This window comes from Xiphophorus maculatus, chromosome 13, assembly GCF_002775205.1.
Source record: "Xiphophorus maculatus strain JP 163 A chromosome 13, X_maculatus-5.0-male, whole genome shotgun sequence".
NCBI lineage: Eukaryota > Metazoa > Chordata > Actinopteri > Cyprinodontiformes > Poeciliidae > Xiphophorus > Xiphophorus maculatus.
This window is the reverse complement of record NC_036455.1, coordinates 12,003,363-12,019,645: the sequence shown is the minus strand read 5'-3', so window position 1 is coordinate 12,019,645 and position 16,283 is coordinate 12,003,363. Positions and strand designations below refer to the sequence as shown.

General features: G+C 40.4%; 2 protein-coding genes across 10 annotated transcripts in view; one reads left to right on the top strand and one right to left on the bottom strand.

The window, feature by feature from the left end:
* Nucleotides 1–228: 228 nt before the first annotated feature.
* Nucleotides 229–12,560, top strand: LOC102218211 (estradiol 17-beta-dehydrogenase 8-like). 4 transcript variants are annotated; one of them, XM_023344405.1, is made up of 11 exons: nucleotides 229–1,071; nucleotides 7,998–8,053; nucleotides 8,233–8,959; nucleotides 9,871–10,073; nucleotides 10,717–10,833; nucleotides 11,104–11,199; nucleotides 11,321–11,406; nucleotides 11,517–11,601; nucleotides 11,975–12,017; nucleotides 12,182–12,256; nucleotides 12,351–12,560. In XM_023344405.1, the coding sequence occupies exons 3-11, from the start codon at nucleotides 8,914–8,916 to the stop codon at nucleotides 12,368–12,370; spliced, it is 771 nt and encodes a 256-aa protein (XP_023200173.1). In that variant the 5' UTR covers nucleotides 229–1,071; nucleotides 7,998–8,053; nucleotides 8,233–8,913; the 3' UTR covers nucleotides 12,371–12,560. The 4 variants fall into 4 exon arrangements, with proteins under 4 accessions (XP_023200173.1, XP_023200172.1, XP_023200174.1 ...); XM_023344404.1 differs by having other exon boundaries at nucleotides 7,998–8,959; XM_023344403.1 differs by lacking the exons at nucleotides 229–1,071; nucleotides 8,233–8,959 and having other exon boundaries at nucleotides 7,276–8,053.
* Nucleotides 12,561–14,070: 1,510 nt separating this feature from the next.
* LOC102224957 (collagen alpha-1(XI) chain-like) overlaps nucleotides 14,071–16,283 on the bottom strand; it is a 44,546-nt gene continuing 42,333 nt past the window's right edge. For all 6 annotated transcript variants that reach the window (XM_023344361.1, XM_023344362.1, XM_023344363.1 and 3 more), the window contains one exon: nucleotides 14,071–15,943. In XM_023344361.1, the coding sequence (XP_023200129.1) occupies nucleotides 15,797–15,943 (147 nt within the window). In that variant the 3' untranslated portion in view covers nucleotides 14,071–15,796. The remainder of the gene's footprint in view (nucleotides 15,944–16,283) is intronic.

Sequence of the window (16,283 nt, the reverse complement as noted above, 5' to 3'; positions counted from 1 at the left end):
AGAACCAAAAATAGTTTTTGTATATCAGTGTGTGGAGTAGATTTATAGAATGGATTAAATGATGAGTTTAAACAAAGTACAAATATAAACCATCTTAAAAACTGTTTAAAAGGAGCTTATTGGGAAATACGTTGCCTAGGGTTAGTGTAATCAGTTTATACTGGTTTCTGGTAACAAACAAATAAAAAAAATATATCATTACTTTATTTTAATTGGATGCATATGTAGCTGAGTTAATTTTATTTATTTATTATTTTATGAACCTTCCCAAAACATTTTTATTTCTATTTTGTCGAATTAACATGTCTGCTGACATGGCTATTTCTGTTTTGACTGCTTTTATTTTTGGTTCCTAATGTAAATATTGTTTTGGGGGAAACGTTATTAGTGTTGCACGAAGCAATGTTCAGTGACGTAGCTGCAGCAGCCAGGCAGAAGCTGCCTAACGGAGCTGCTGGTAAGACGCGTGCTAAAGCTACCTCTCACTTTTAATAATGTTTATGTTGTTAAAAATAGTTTTCACAGCTTTTGTTCTGCAAAAATATAAGGTTAACTGTGCAAGTGTTTTTAATACAAACTTTGGTGTTGGTTAAAGTTAATTTGTTACGTTTATTAAGTTTGTATAAAGTTTCCCTCCAAAATGTGTTTGTTGGGCCGCAGGACTGACAGTGATCGTGTATCATACCTGGTGCTGAGTGTGTTCCACTGTCTTATAGGTATGTAATGGATACACAGATTTATTTTGTGGTTTGATGTTGATTTGTGCAAGATTTTACTTTTCTTTAGTCCATTTGTTGTTAATCTATAAAAAAAGCAGAAGCTGCCTAACGGAGCTGCTGGACTGACAGTGATCGTGTATCATACCTGGTGCTGAGTGTGTTCCACTGTCTTATAGGAATAAAACAAAAAAAACCAACGCAGAGTACTATTCCTTTCCACATCTGTTACATCTGGTGCCGTGACCCGGATCCATTGGTTAGCCGCTGCCGACCGCCGAGGGTTCAACTGTGTGCTAGTGAAGCCGACGTCATCAAGCTGGTCGACCTGTGGATCCTGTTCATTACTGTCGAGGTTACGATTGTTTTTCTGAATACAGAGACTTAAATCAACTACTAAAATCTCTATATTAGTTTTGTCAAAGCCATTTTTTTGTGAACTGTGGAACCCTTTTGGTTAACTTTTTTACATTACTGCTTTTGTACTGTGTGAAATATGGCAGGCAGAGGTCATAGTACCTTTAATATTTTCACACCAGTAGTTGGACGTGGCAGAGGGCTGTTAGCCCAGAGTAGTACTCAAGTGATTGATGAGGGTTCATCAGAAGCAGAGGGGATATTTGAAATTCCTCCGCTGGAGCCCCAGTTTTCCACCCCTGTAACTAATAATGAAAACACCATGCAACAGTTACGAGACCTCATTGGTGAAATAGGGAGCCAAATAGGTGAGGCCATTACCAGCCGTTTGTTACACAGTGGGTCTCACCCCACTCCAGAGAAGTCTCCACCATCACAGTGTATGCAGAATGAGACATCCAACACCGTTATTGATCTCACAAAAATGAGCCTGGTGGTGAAACCAGACATTAGAGAACCCCCTATCTATCGTGGTGATGGTGATGATAGGATCTCTGTTCATGAGTGGATAGACGTGATGGAGGTCTACCTGCGTAAGAAAGGATTCTCAGCTGAGGAAAAAACAGACGAAATCCTGAACCACCTGCTTGGCAAAGCAAAGAGCATTGTAAAGATTGGACTAAAGAGTAGCCCTTCTACCACACCTGTAAACCCTGAGGCAGTCTATAACATTCTGAGGCGCTATTTCAGTGACATTCCTGGGTCTTGCTTACCATTGGCTGATTTCTATGCTACTCAGCCAACAGCAAATGAGACACCAGTGGACTACTGGGTTAGACTTAACACAGCTGCTGAAAATGCTGACAGACACTTGAAAGATCAAGGGAGCAGCCTGAATAAAATGGATGCAGAGATAGCAATGATGTTCATCAGAAATTGTCCTGATCCGAGTCTTGCCTGTGTTTTCAAGTGTAAGCCCACCACTAAGTGGACACTCACTGAGGTGCAGGAGGCCATTGATGAACATCAAAGAGAGCAGCAAGTGAAGAGACCACAGGCAACTGCGGCAAAAGCAAAAGTTCTCCAGATTGCTACTGCAACAGCAGCACTTGACCACTCAGAGCCTGAAGTAGAACATAGGCAAGTGAACACTGTCAAAATTACTCCTGTCAGTTTTCCCAGCTCGAATGATCGTACTGCAGAGTCAGGTGCTCTGGAACGGGTGTTAACTATGCTTGAAAGAGTATTAGAACGTACTGCCCAACCCGTTGGTGATACTCAGCTTCAGTTTTTCCCTCCCAGTCGGTCTTCTCCATGTCAAGTATGTGGCAACGGTAACCACTCTACAAGAACACACTGCATGAGAGAGAGAAGATGCCTGGCCTGTCTCGAGATTGGACACCAGCGAAGAAACTGTCCAAAAATCACAGATTCTCAGCGAGTTGTAGGCTCAGCTGACCAGGGAAACTAAGCCACTCACACTTGGGAGGGCACTGTGTGAGTGAGTATGATGGGTCCCTCACCTCAAAAGAAGATATACAATCTGTGTATGCAGAAAGTTTGAAATCTGCTCCATCTAATACTTCTGTGCTGTTTCAAAACATATCCAGACTAGAAAAGGCTGACAGCCTCTTTTACACTGATGCACAGGTTGAGGATAAAGTGTCATTGCAAGCCCTTTTAGACACTGGCTCCATGGCCTGCACTATCAGTGCAGAAGCTGAACAACTTCTTAAGAATGCAGGGTTTGCATCCCAACCCGACTCTAACCATAATGATATTGTTCTTGTAGGCTGTGGAGGAGTTCAGGTAAAACCCAAATGCACCCATGAATTGAAAATGGAAGTATATGGCTGTGTATTTAGTGTTCCAGCTCTAGTGGTCCCTGGGCAGAAAGATCAGCTAATTCTGGGCACAAATGTCATCAAACACCTTCTAAACCAGTTCAAGCAGTCCCCTCACTTTTGGCAAGTCTTGTGTAAACCAGAGTCTGCCCAACCACCAGAAGTAATACAGTTTCTTAGTATGCTGTCTGGTATTGAGAGATGGAGAGGTGATGTAATCCCAGATTTTATTGGAACAGCTGAACTGGTGCAGGCAGTCACTCTTCTCCCAAAGCAAGAACATTTGATTTGGGGCAGACTTCCTAAAAGTTCGCCTCTCTCCGAGGGCAGTGCCATTTTGGTTGAGCCATCAGCCAAAACACAGATCCATAAAAAAGACATTATTGTCTGTAGATCGGTGGCCTCCATGAATGGTGACAGGTGGGTCCCAGTGCGGATCCTAAACACCTCTGATAAGGCCATCACATTAAAGCGTCGTACCAAAGTAGCAGAGGTGTCCACCTGTATAGCCCTTGAAGACCTGGATGTGACTCCTGAGCAGGTGTTAGATGCAAAAGTCAGTATTAACAGTCAGACAGTGAAGAATGACGAAACAATCAGCTCTGACTCTCCCTGCACCAGCTTCCGCAACACCCTGAGTGACTTAGGGCTGGAAGTTCTGGACATTGACTCTTGTGAGGTGTCTGATTATTGGAAGTCAGAACTGTTGCAGCTGATTCAGAAATATGAAGGCATCTTTTCAAGAGGCAAACTTGATTGTGGGCTGGCCAAAGATTTTGTCCATCGTATCCGCCTTTCAGATGATCGACCATTCAGGCTTCCATATCGACGTGTTCCACCAGGGCAATATCACAAGCTGCGGCAAGTTCTCACAGAAATGGAAGAACGGGAGATCATTCGCAAATCCAACAGTGAGTGGGCGTCTCCTGTAGTGCTGGTGTGGAAGAAGAATGGAGATCTAAGGGTCTGTGTGGACTATCGCTGGCTAAATGCTCGCACAGTTAAGGATGCTCACCCGCTGCCGCATCAATCAGACTGCCTGACAGCTTTGGGTGGCAGTGCCATATTCTGTGCCATGGATCTCACCTCTGGGTTTTATAACATCGCCATGGCTGAGGATGATAAAAAACTAACAGCCTTCACCACACCCACGGGGCTGTATGAGTTTAACAGGCTACCTCAGGGCCTCTGCAACAGTCCTGCTGACTTCATGCGCCTCATGATGAACATCTTTGGTGATCAGAACTTCTTGACGCTGCTTTGTTATTTGGACGATTTGCTTGTATATGCTCCTGATGAGGCAGAAGCTCTGAGGAGGCTCGAGATTGTCTTCAGCAGGCTGCATGTCCATGGCTTGAAACTGGCCCCCAAGAAGTGCAAACTATTCAGGAGGAGTGTGAAGTTTTTGGGGCATGTTGTGGGTGAAAATGGTGTGTCAACCGATCCCGATAAAGTCCAAGCAGTTGTTGCTATGACAGAGTCTGATTTGATGATGGAGGATGGTGTCACACCCTCACAAAAAAAGATTAAGTCATTTTTGGGGATGGTGATGTATTATCAGCAGTTTATACCAGACTGTTCACGCATTGCCAAACCATTGTTCAGTTTGACAGCCGCACCCAAGGGAAGAAAAATGAATGGACGGGGTGCTGCAGCATTTAAGAAATTACATCCAAATGACTGGAAAGAGGAACATCACTGTGCATTTGAAGAACTAAAAAATGCACTGTTGGAGACTGTGGTGCTCGCACACCCTGATTTCAGTCACCCTTTCATTCTGTCTACAGATGCCTCTCAGGATGGGTTGGGGGCTGTTTTGTCTCAGGTCCAGGAGGGTGAAAGTAGAGCACGACCCATTGCCTTTGCCAGTAAAGCTCTAACGCGTGCTCAAAGTAACTACCCTGCTCATCGCCTTGAGTTTCTGGCGTTGAAGTGGGCTGTTTGCGATAAATTCAGTCACTGGCTAAAAGGGCATACTTTCACAGTCTGGACTGACAATAATCCCCTGACATACATCCTCACAAAACCCAAACTTGATGCATGTGAGCAACGGTGGGTTGCCAAGTTAGCACCATACAACTTCAGCATCAAATATATACCTGGCAGTAAAAACATAGTTGCTGATGCTCTCAGCAGAAAGCCCTTTGCCCAGGATCGTGTCTGTCAGCGGATTTTGAATGAGCCATATGCTGACCTTGTGGGGGAGTCGCAACAAGTTCAAGAAGCTTTAATTCAGGAAACATTCAGGATTGGTGTCAACCACCAAAACATTCATCATGCAGCCCCATTGAATGAGCTGGAAAATCAGTCCCTATCTGACTGTGAAGTGTCTGCAGTACTGGCCGGTCATATGGAGTGGGATGAAGGTTCCAAGCAGAGAGTGGTTTCATGGCTGGCCCAGGATCTGGAGAAGTTGACCCAGCCAGGTGAAGACCCTCTGCCTGTTTTTTCACTTCAAGAGCTTCATGATAGTCAGAGGACTGACCCTGTCCTGTCCCAAGTCATCCCATTTGTCAGCCGAGGGAGACGACCATCAAGACGAGAGAGAGCTGGGTTGCATCTGAAGGTGCTCAAACTCTTAAAACAGTGGGAAAAACTGAAGATGCACGATGACATCCTGTACAGAGTTTGCAAAGACCCATTAACAGGGAAAAAGCGACATCAGTACATGACGCCCTCCTCTTTGATCAGCCAAGTTCTCAATGGTGTGCATGATAATGCTGGCCACCAGGGTCAGAGTAGAACTTTATACCTTTCAAGACAAAGGTTCTTTTGGATCGAAATGGAACGAGACGTCAGAGACTATGTAAAATGTTGTAAGCGTTGTGTTGTTAGTAAGACATTGGAGCCTGAGGGAAGAGCACAGCTCGAAAGCATCAAAACCACAGGCCCTTTGGAGCTAGTTTGTCTGGACTTCTGGTCTGCAGAAGACTCTAACGGGAAGAGTGTGGACGTGTTGGTGGTGACAGACCACTTCACTAAGATGGCTCATGCCTTCAAGTGTTCAGACCAGTCCGCAAAACAGGTCGCACGTCAGCTGTGGGATAAGTACTTTTGTGTATATGGCTTCCCGCAGAGAATACATTCGGACCAGGGTGCGAATTTTGAGAGCCAACTTATCCAAGAGCTACTTCAGATATCAGGTGTGAAGAAGTCCAGAACAACACCCTACCATCCTATGGGGAATGGTCACACTGAGAGGTTTAACCGGACTCTAGGAAACATGATTAGATCATTGCCTCCCAGAGAAAAGCAGAAGTGGCCTCAGATGCTGCAAACACTAACCTTCGCTTACAACTGTACTGCTCATGAGTCGACCGGCTATGCCCCATTCTTCCTTATGTATGGTCGGGTTCCTAGATTGCCAGTGGATGTTATGTTCCACAGTGTGGAAAGAGACAACGAGATCACAGACTATGACAGTTATGTTAAAAGGATGAGAGATGATCTCAAGGAGGCCCTTCGTGTTGCTCAAGTTCATGCCAGCGCAAAACAACAGCGGCAGGCCGACCTCTACAATAAGGGTGTGAAAGGTGCTGCCATCGAAGAGGGTGATCAGGTCCTCTTGGCCAACAGAGGTGAACGTGGGCGCAGAAAACTTGCTGATAGGTGGGAGTCGACTCTGTACACAGTAATTTCGAAGGATTCAAGATGTCACACCTACCGCATTAGAAACCCCGACAACGGACATGAAAAAGTGGTTCACAGAAATTTGCTCTTGCAAGCCAGTTTCCTGCCAATACATGTGGATCATGACACAGAGCCTTCCTTCTCCAGTGTTGGTCAGGAGTCCCAAGAGAAGGAAGAGGGCGATGGAAGTCTGTTTTTGGAGGAACTTGAACTTCACAAATCCGAGCGCACTGCTAGCTGGGTTGCAGAGGTCACCCCATTGGAGAACTTCTCAGAAGTAGGGCACGCAGCCCTTGATTCCCCTCCAGTTCCTCTTGCTGATCCTGAGCCCCCCATTGCTAAGCCACTGACAAGTGACTACAATGGAATATTAAGTGTTAAGACTGGATCAGATGGTTGTCTTAGAGAAGCAGCAGAGGGTCCATTCAGCGTTCCTCTGGCAGATAAGGACAATGGACAGAATGACACTACTGGAGGACAACTGGACACAAGCAGCAGTCAGTCTCAAGATCAAGTCCCTGCAAGGAAAACTATTGTGAAAGTTGTTGACACTGACACACTGACAGTAACCGCACCCATGGATCAAATTAAGACCAGAGTGGGCAGGGTAGTGAAACCAGTGAATAGGTTGATTCAGAACATGACACAGAAAACTAAACAAGGAGGTTTTATGGTTGGTGGGTTAGCTAAAACCCTGTTCAAGTAACAGATTATTGTTCATTTTGGGATATTCCTGTTCATTACGGACATGAAAGCTTATTTTGTTATTGTCATTCTGTGTGTCAAGATAACAGTTATTTGGTAATCAAGTTGAGAATGTGTAGACGGCACATTCTTATGCAAAGTGGACATTAAAAGTCTGGCCAACTCCTTAATGTCACTTTCTATTGAAATATGGAAACCCTTGGTTGCATAGTGATTATCAGAGAAATATAGCTACGTTTAGCTGATGTTATCTTGTATGAGGCTTCTGATCTGACTTGTAACTGTTTTGAGAAGTTCAGGGGGGAGTATGTAGCTGAGTTAATTTTATTTATTTATTATTTTATGAACCTTCCCAAAACATTTTTATTTCTATTTTGTCGAATTAACATGTCTGCTGACATGGCTATTTCTGTTTTGACTGCTTTTATTTTTGGTTCCTAATGTAAATATTGTTTTGGGGGAAACGTTATTAGTGTTGCACGAAGCAATGTTCAGTGACGTAGCTGCAGCAGCCAGGCAGAAGCTGCCTAACGGAGCTGCTGGTAAGACGCGTGCTAAAGCTACCTCTCACTTTTAATAATGTTTATGTTGTTAAAAATAGTTTTCACAGCTTTTGTTCTGCAAAAATATAAGGTTAACTGTGCAAGTGTTTTTAATACAAACTTTGGTGTTGGTTAAAGTTAATTTGTTACGTTTATTAAGTTTGTATAAAGTTTCCCTCCAAAATGTGTTTGTTGGGCCGCAGGACTGACAGTGATCGTGTATCATACCTGGTGCTGAGTGTGTTCCACTGTCTTATAGGTATGTAATGGATACACAGATTTATTTTGTGGTTTGATGTTGATTTGTGCAAGATTTTACTTTTCTTTAGTCCATTTGTTGTTAATCTATAAAAAAAGCAGAAGCTGCCTAACGGAGCTGCTGGACTGACAGTGATCGTGTATCATACCTGGTGCTGAGTGTGTTCCACTGTCTTATAGGAATAAAACAAAAAAAACCAACGCAGAGTACTATTCCTTTCCACATCTGTTACACATATGTCTTCACTTTTTGCCGTTATAGTGATTTTAAACGTTTAATTGCGTAAAGACGGTTCAGTTTTCGGTGTTTATCAAACATTCATTGCTGATTTCCTGTTCAGTATATTAACCTCATCTGTTTGAATTGGTAACCATATTTTCAACAAACATTTTTATTTTAGAATTTCATGGATTGGGATCTTTGCTGCCCGGTTCTGATCACAGTGAGGCATAAAACCGGTTTCCTTACTTCCTGTTTGCTGCTTCAAAATAAAAGACTGATGAGGGTGACGTCGTTCAACGGTATTTCCGTTATTAAAAGACTAGCAAGCAAGGATTTCACATTAGGTTTGTGTTTACACTCTATGATGCATCTTAACAAATGAAGAGGATTTAAGAAACCAATATATATACAATTTTTGAAAATGTTGATTTAAATAAATCAATAGGAGTTGGTTATCAGTGAAACATTTTTTCTGTTAACTGAAAGGAAAAACCTGACAGTTTATTTAGCCTTTAAAAGCTTATTGTGGCCTTATATACTAAAAGATGACAAAATAAAAATAGAATAAAAGTCACAACCTCGGACGGTTTTTGTCCCTCTGCTGGTCAAACCGAAAACTACAACAACAGAAAACCATCATGGCGGCGCCCATCAGGCTCATATCAAGGTTGACTCTGGTCACTGGTTCGTCTACATTTAGAAACTTCTCTCCTATACTAAATACTTAAACGTATTCCGGATTGTTTTATGTAATTTCTTCAATAAAAATGTTGCGCATATTTTAATATTTTAGCATCTGTTAAAGCCAAACGCGAACTCGGTGAAAGTTTGCAGGACTGAAAGGATTTTGTAGCGATTAAAAACTCATTAGATGCCGTCTGTGATTTCAGTTTAAATACAATTTTATTTTACTGTACAAAATGTAGGGATGATTACAATTTAGAGATTTGAACATACATAAACAAACTAATTTACTCTTTAGTTGAAGTTGGAGATTTAGTGCCATTTTAAGCAATAATCGCTCGTTTTTTGCTTGAGTACAAATTACTCAATTGGTGACGTAATCAGCTCTGAAGTAAATTAAGCCTCATTTTGTGTCCTTTTGTTTTCACTTTTCTTTTTCCAGTTTGCAGAAAATGCAAAGTCAAAATTTTAAAAAAGCATTCATAAAAAAAAACAAAAAACTGTTGTATGTGGATTTATATATCAGAATATGATCTGGATCAGAATGCTTATCTGGTCCAAAGGGACCTTAACTTTTAGCCCAGTTTAATCTGAAAAAGAAAATATTAATTAAATCTCTAAAAATTGAGTGGATTCAAAAACATGCTCCAAACAGAATTAAAAATAAAAACAGCACTATGTTAAGTGAATATAACTGATGCACATTAAATAGCATTACTCTCATTTTCTGCTTGTGTTGGGCTCAAAGGAGGGGATTGTGCAGTTTGACCCTAACAGTAGGAACGATGTGACACTGAGAGCAGAATCTGTTAACTAAATCTGCTCCCTCGTCTCTCTCTGCTCCTGCGTTCTGGTTTTCATCCGTCTGTTCTGCTCAGGTTCCTCTTGACCTTCTGCTCCTCTGTTCCCAGGTGGAGGCAGCGGGATCGGCCGCGCCGTGTCTCAGCGTCTGGCCTCTGAAGGCGCCTCAGTGGTGATCGCTGACATCAGCGAGGATTCAGCCAATGAGACGGTGGGACGCCTGCAGAGTGACCTCAAAGGTCAGAGTCACATGGCGGCTGCAGTGGACGTGTCGTCAAAGGAGAGCGTGACGAAGCTGCTGACGAGAATCCAGGTGTGAGGATCAGATGGAGCTCTGCTCTATGGAGCACAATTAGTGGCAAAGTTTGAGATTTTCTATATTATCAAGATAGTTTCTTCTGTTTTTACTTTTTTGTTACACATAAAAGTTTCAGTGTATTAAAATTTCCATGCTAGACTTGAGCAAAAGAAAGCAGTTTTCGCATATTTATTTTATTCTTTAAGAAAAAAGCTAAACAAACAAACCTGGATCTATGTGTAAAAGTAATCGCTCCTTTACTAAATTATTGAATAACTGTGAATAATCACATTCTGATTCTGAATTCAGTTCCTGAAGCCACACAGGCCTGATTTCTGTCATATGTATAGAATCAAGAAGTCACTTATATAGAACCAGGAAGTAAATTTAAAGATCTCATCACATCATGACTCCATCTGAAGAAAGTCAAGAACAAATTAATATAAAACTCAATGACATCTACCTATAAACCTGGAAATGTTTTTTTCATTTCCAGATTGATAGAAAACATGGAGCAGTTGTGAGATTTGTAGAGTCTGAATAGTCGGGGTTAATTAAGTCAGACCTCTCAAAGAAAACCTGGTTATGTTGATCCTGCTTCATAAAGCTGGTCCTTGGTTCCTGTTTTGTGCATTTTCATCTCTCTTTCTTTCTGCAGACTCGTTACTTCCAGCCTCCCTCAGTGTGTGTGAACTCTGCAGGCGTCACTCAGGACGACTTCCTGCTCAGCATGGAGGAGGAGAAGTTCGACAGAGTCATCCAGGTCAACCTGAAGGTAAAACTCCTGTCACATCACAAACTAAACAATAACAAACACATAAAAACGTCTTTGGATGATTTGAACAATATGATAAAATAAGGATAAAGTAAAGTTTCCTCAGATGTTTACACATAATGAACAATAAATCTGTATCATTTATTTCAAAAGTTAAAAAATTTAGAGACTAAACTGCTACAAAAACATCAATTAGTTTATGCCAGGTTATTGAATATATATTGAACGATTGATCAGATTAAATAGATTTCTGTCTTTTCTGCTCTCCAGGGTTCGTTCTTGGTGACCCAGGCTGTGGCTCAGGCTCTGGTTGCCTGTGGAGCTTCTAAAGGATCCATCATTACTCTGGGCAGCATCGTAGGAAAAGTCAGACACCATCTTTTCTTTTTAGTCTCATCTCTGTTGTTTTTAAGCATCTAAATAAAGACATAAAAACTAGACCAAAATCTGAGCTCTGATTTAAAATGTGATTTTCTGATGTTTGCAGGTGGGAAACCTGGGCCAGGTGAACTACGCTGCCTCTAAAGCCGGAGTCGAAGGTTTAACCAGGACGGCTGCTAAAGAGCTGAGCAGGTCAGAGGAGCTGCTGCTGCCGCTGCTGCTGCTGCTGCTGCCGCCGCTGCAGCTGCTGCTGCAGGAACAACCAGAGATAAAAAACATTTGATCTGTTTTATCTCCTCCAGGTTTGGGATTCGTTGTAACTGCGTGTTGCCTGGTTTCATAACCACTCCCATGACGGACGAAGTACCGGAGAAGGTCCTAGTCAAAGTAAAGCACAGATACTTACAGACATTTCTGAAACAGAAAATATGAGTTTCAGTTGATATGATTGAATTATAATCCTACTAATACTTATTACACTTTATTGCACATAAATGTATTTATTCACTGTGTTGATTTCTTTGAATAAGTATCAGTTGGATACTGACTTCTAATATGATGAATTTCACGCCGTTAGCTCCGTTATAAATATATTTACTAACAACTTGTGTCTCATTGACTCCACTAGATTGTTTCCAGGTTTCATTTATTCATATTTCATTCTTTTTTTCCTGCAGTAAAACTAATAAAAATTTTAAGTCCACTCTGAGAAACTCCCCTACTTCTATAAAATGATATTTTTTGTTGTTTTGTGCTTCAGATGAAGTCCCTGGTGCCTCTGGGTAGAATGGGTGAACCTGCAGGTTGGTTCAGATGCTTCACATCACTGCATATCTTTAATCTGCAGGATTTATTCTAAGTGTTTTCTGTTTTCTTCCTGAAAGTTTTAACCACTGACATGTTAAAATGTGACGGTTTTGGATGAAGCTTTGAGGCAGAATCTGTTGTGGCTTGTTTTGTCCTCCAGAGGTCGCCGATGTTTGTGCCTTTCTGGCTTCAGATGATTCTCGTTACATCACAGGAGCCAGCATCGAGGTCACAGGTAGAGATGGTTCACTTCTCTGCAGGATTTAAAATAAATCAAAACATCTCACTTTGAACAGACGGAAGGTAAAATGTGTGTTTTTCTTTTGTAGGTGGACTTTTCATGGGTTAAAACACAACAACATGTTAATGAATCCCGAAGAAAAGACGTTTCCTCCCTAAAGTAGTTAATTAATGTAGTGATTATTTAAATGTGATTGTATAGGACAATATTTTTAATTATGAAAATACTTTTTGTATCAATAAACACCTGAATGCCATGTTGAAGCCTTTCTTCATTAAAGATTTTATTTAAAACCTGATAGTCAGAAAACGTTTTTTTGTTCTTGTTTCCTTTTTTTGGGCACAGCTGGGATTCAAACTCCACATCTGTATCCATCATTCATGTTCCAGATGTTTATCATAAAATGCACATTAACCTTAGAAATAGATTTAGAAATAAAACAGAATCTCAAAAGTTACAAAGTAGTTTAACTTCTTCAGAGTCAGTAAAGTGATTTAAATTTGCATTTTTTATGGATTTTCTTTTCAAAAGTTCACAAATTTGTCATTGTGGTATATAAAAAGATTTCTTTATTACATCAAAGGGTTTTAATGGTTTCATTTTGTTTCCTTAATGTGTCACTAAATAATTTAGATAATATTGTTTAATCATTTTAATTTGTTTTAAATCTTTGAACAGCTCAGAAAAGCAGAAGCTTGGGATGACCACTAGATGGTGCTGTTACACCGTAAAGTAAAGGTAATGTTCAGCTTTAACTTGGTGAAAACAAAGAAGTTAATCATTATGCAAAACAAATCAATAAAAATAAAGTTAGAAATCTCATGTTTTTAAACTAAATCATCACTCTATATGTTTTATTAATAATAAATTTAGGCCCATGGAAAAGGAACCAGATCAAACTTCAATGTTTCACAACAGATGGAGAAATTTACTGAAAACAAAGTCAAAAATTCTTGTAAAAGTTTAAATTATTCTTGATCAATTTGTCTCCAGGTTTCCTGCTGGTCTTATATAAATTTTCTTGCATTTTGCTGCTTTTTCACTCACTTTGTGCTTGTTCTGGTCTTATTCTGCACAGTGGTGCTTAAAAAAAAAAAGTGAATTATGTTTGCTAATTTTCATATCTTCAGCTGATGAAATTGGAACAAATTGTTTTTGGGAGAATTTTTTATTTTTTTCAGATTAAGTTCTGGATTGCAACACAAAAAATCAGCCAGAACAATTTAGAAAAAATCCTTCTAAATTCTGTAAACTCAGGTAAAAACAAAACAAAAAATATTTATTCGCAAGAAAAATATCAAGAAATTATAAAGCCCACCTGCGACACCTGGTGGTCATTTGCAGCAACTGCAGCTGCCACTATAAGAGCGTTAGTTGAAAGAAAAACGAAAGACTCAAACATCTCCTTTTAAAAAGATTATATATTAACCAAACCAACTTTTTAAAAAATTACTTACAGACATTATAAAATAAAACTTTTCAGCACCATATTTTTTTGTCTTCAACACAACAAAAACAAATATTTGAGGCCATTCTCAAAGGAGAAGGACAGATTGTTTTGGTTTCATCTTTTGGCCGTCTCTCCCCGCTTTACTGCTATATTTAAAAAAAACAAAAAAACAACAAAAAATAAACAAACCAAACCAGAACTCCAGTCAGAAATCACCCCATAATTTTAAAAATCACTTTTCACTCCATCATGGCTGACAAATGTTTATCCCTCCCATCACCGCCTCCCTCTCCCTCCCTGTGGTCTCATGCAGAAATTGATCATTTTTAGTGTTTTTTTATTGCAGGAGCTGCAGGAATGAACTCTGTAAACTTTATTGCTAGCAAGGAAACAGGAATGTGACAGAACTGGAGAGTCACCATTTAATCAATATAGTGGAAGCAACATTTAAAGGCACAGTACAGCTGATAAAAACATTATAAAAGGGATATTAAGTCGCGGCCACAGATTCTTTGGTTGTACAACAGATGTTTGTTCAGGGTTTGGACAGAAGCATCGCAGCTCCGGCTGACTGAGTTTATAACATGCAAATCAATCGCTTCAGTTGAGCCGCTTTAAAATAAATACAACTGAAACACACATCTGTCTGAAATAATAGTTCTTATTTTATTCTCAAAGCACCCTGCTTTAAATAAATACAATAAAATATTGCTATTTCTGTACAAATGTACTGTAATGCACATTTCCCTCCTAAAACGCTTTGTGAAATAGAAAAGAGAGTAAAAAATGGAGTTTTGTATAATTAGCACCTTGCCACACAGTTTAATGCAGTAAATCTTTCCTACAAATGAAAAGGGAGCGTTTACATACAGACAGTCACTGCACATGTATGTTGAGGCCATTTTGGATTGTTTTCTTTACAAAGGCACCAGAAATATTCAGCACAGCTTATAAAAATGGCTTTGACTTCACTGATGGAGGCATCAGCTCTTCTTTCATGTCAGCAGCAGTTTGTCCAACGAACAAAAATGCTGAGTTTAAAAGCACCTTAAGAGATTTTAATAATCATTTGAGCAGGGAATCATGTTGGACAACAAAAGGTAAAACCTCAGGGTGTTGATGATGTTTTACAGAGCGGAAAGTTCACTTTACAGAAGCTCAGGATGAAGATGATGAAGAATCAGATAAGTAAGACCCTGCAGAGATCATGTGGTGAGGCCCCTGTTTTTATCTGGTGACATCAACTCTTTGGTTCCTCCTGATGTGAAGCAGGACGAGGTCACATGCAAGCAACATGATTAACACGAAGAAACAAAACGAGTTAACACCCAGAAATAACCCAAAGTTTAGATGTGCAACAATGTTTGTCTCTGAGTTTTGTTTCCACTGTTTCAGCCTGAATTCAAATTTTATTCATGAGGTAAAACACGGCACTTCAAAAATCTCAATAACTTTTATTCAAGTTGTTGTATAACAGTAAAGCTGCGAACCAAAGTAAATAAAATATTTTATAGGAAGACAGGTGCTACTCTTTCTTTTTTTAAAGTGATTGCTAATCATGTTGCTTTGCACGATAAACCTGGAGGTGAAGTTTGCATGTGACTCTTTTCAGAAAGAGGTGGGGGAGGTAGAGCAGGAGATCTGGGTGGAGGAAGAGGGGTGGGGGAGGAGTGAGGTGGGACTGGAGACCAGGGAGCTGCAGGCTTCGTGCCGCCGGCTCCATCTTCCATCTCAGGCCGGAACCCTTCCTGTTGCTCGTAAAAATAACGTTTTATTCCAAGGAATGTTCTCTCCTGGTTTTCTCCTCCTTCTATGCCGTCACGCTCCCAGTCGTCGTTCTCCTCTTCACAAGTTTTATTTCACTTCTCTTGTGTTTTTAAGTCCGTTAGCCGCTGGGGAAATGTTTCCCGAGGTGCATAAGTGAGAGTGAGTGTGTGTTTCTGTGTGGGTTTTATGTATTTAATGTCATTTACAAGTTAATTTACAAATTACCGGGCATGTATGTTGATCACGTGTGCATGTTGGCGTGCGTGTGTGTGTGTGGGAGTGTTGGTGTGTGTTCTGCGTGGTGTGTGTTTGTGTGTTTAGCCCTGGAAACAGACAGGTCCCAGTTCAAAGCCAAACTGCTGGTTGCTCTCCCCAAAGTCTGTCACCTTGATGTCCAGCAGAGGGAGATGCTCCAGCTGCGGCGTGTTGATCTCCAGGACTGTCCTGTCAAAGCCTTTACGATACTGCAGGAGAGACCGAGTCCAACTTTAGAGACATTTTATCAGCTTAGATGAGTTTAACTTGTTAATTCTGCTTATCTGGGCTGATCCACACAGAGGAGAATAAAGGAAAATGTTGTCTGCAACTAACGATTATTTTAGTAATTTGCATAAAACATTGCCACAATGTGCAAGTTTTGCATTTAAGCACTTCATCTTATTTTATCCAATATTAAAAATACTTTAAAAATGTGAATAAACAAAGTAATTTTTTTTAGAAAAGTAAATTTTCTTGCCTAAAATGAAATAAATGCTTTCTTTTAGTGAACATTTGATCATTTGTAGTAAAGGATGAATCTGCAGC

Coding starts and splice junctions, on each gene's coding strand:
- LOC102218211 (XM_023344403.1), top strand. CDS start 7,978: ATGTGTTTGTTGGGCCGCAGGACTGACAGTGATCGTGTATCATACCTG. Junction 11,407..11,516: donor GCTGCTAAAGAGCTGAGCAG/GTCAGAGGAGCT, acceptor TATCTCCTCCAG/GTTTGGGATTCGTTGTAACT. Junction 12,018..12,181: donor TAGAATGGGTGAACCTGCAG/GTTGGTTCAGAT, acceptor TTTGTCCTCCAG/AGGTCGCCGATGTTTGTGCC.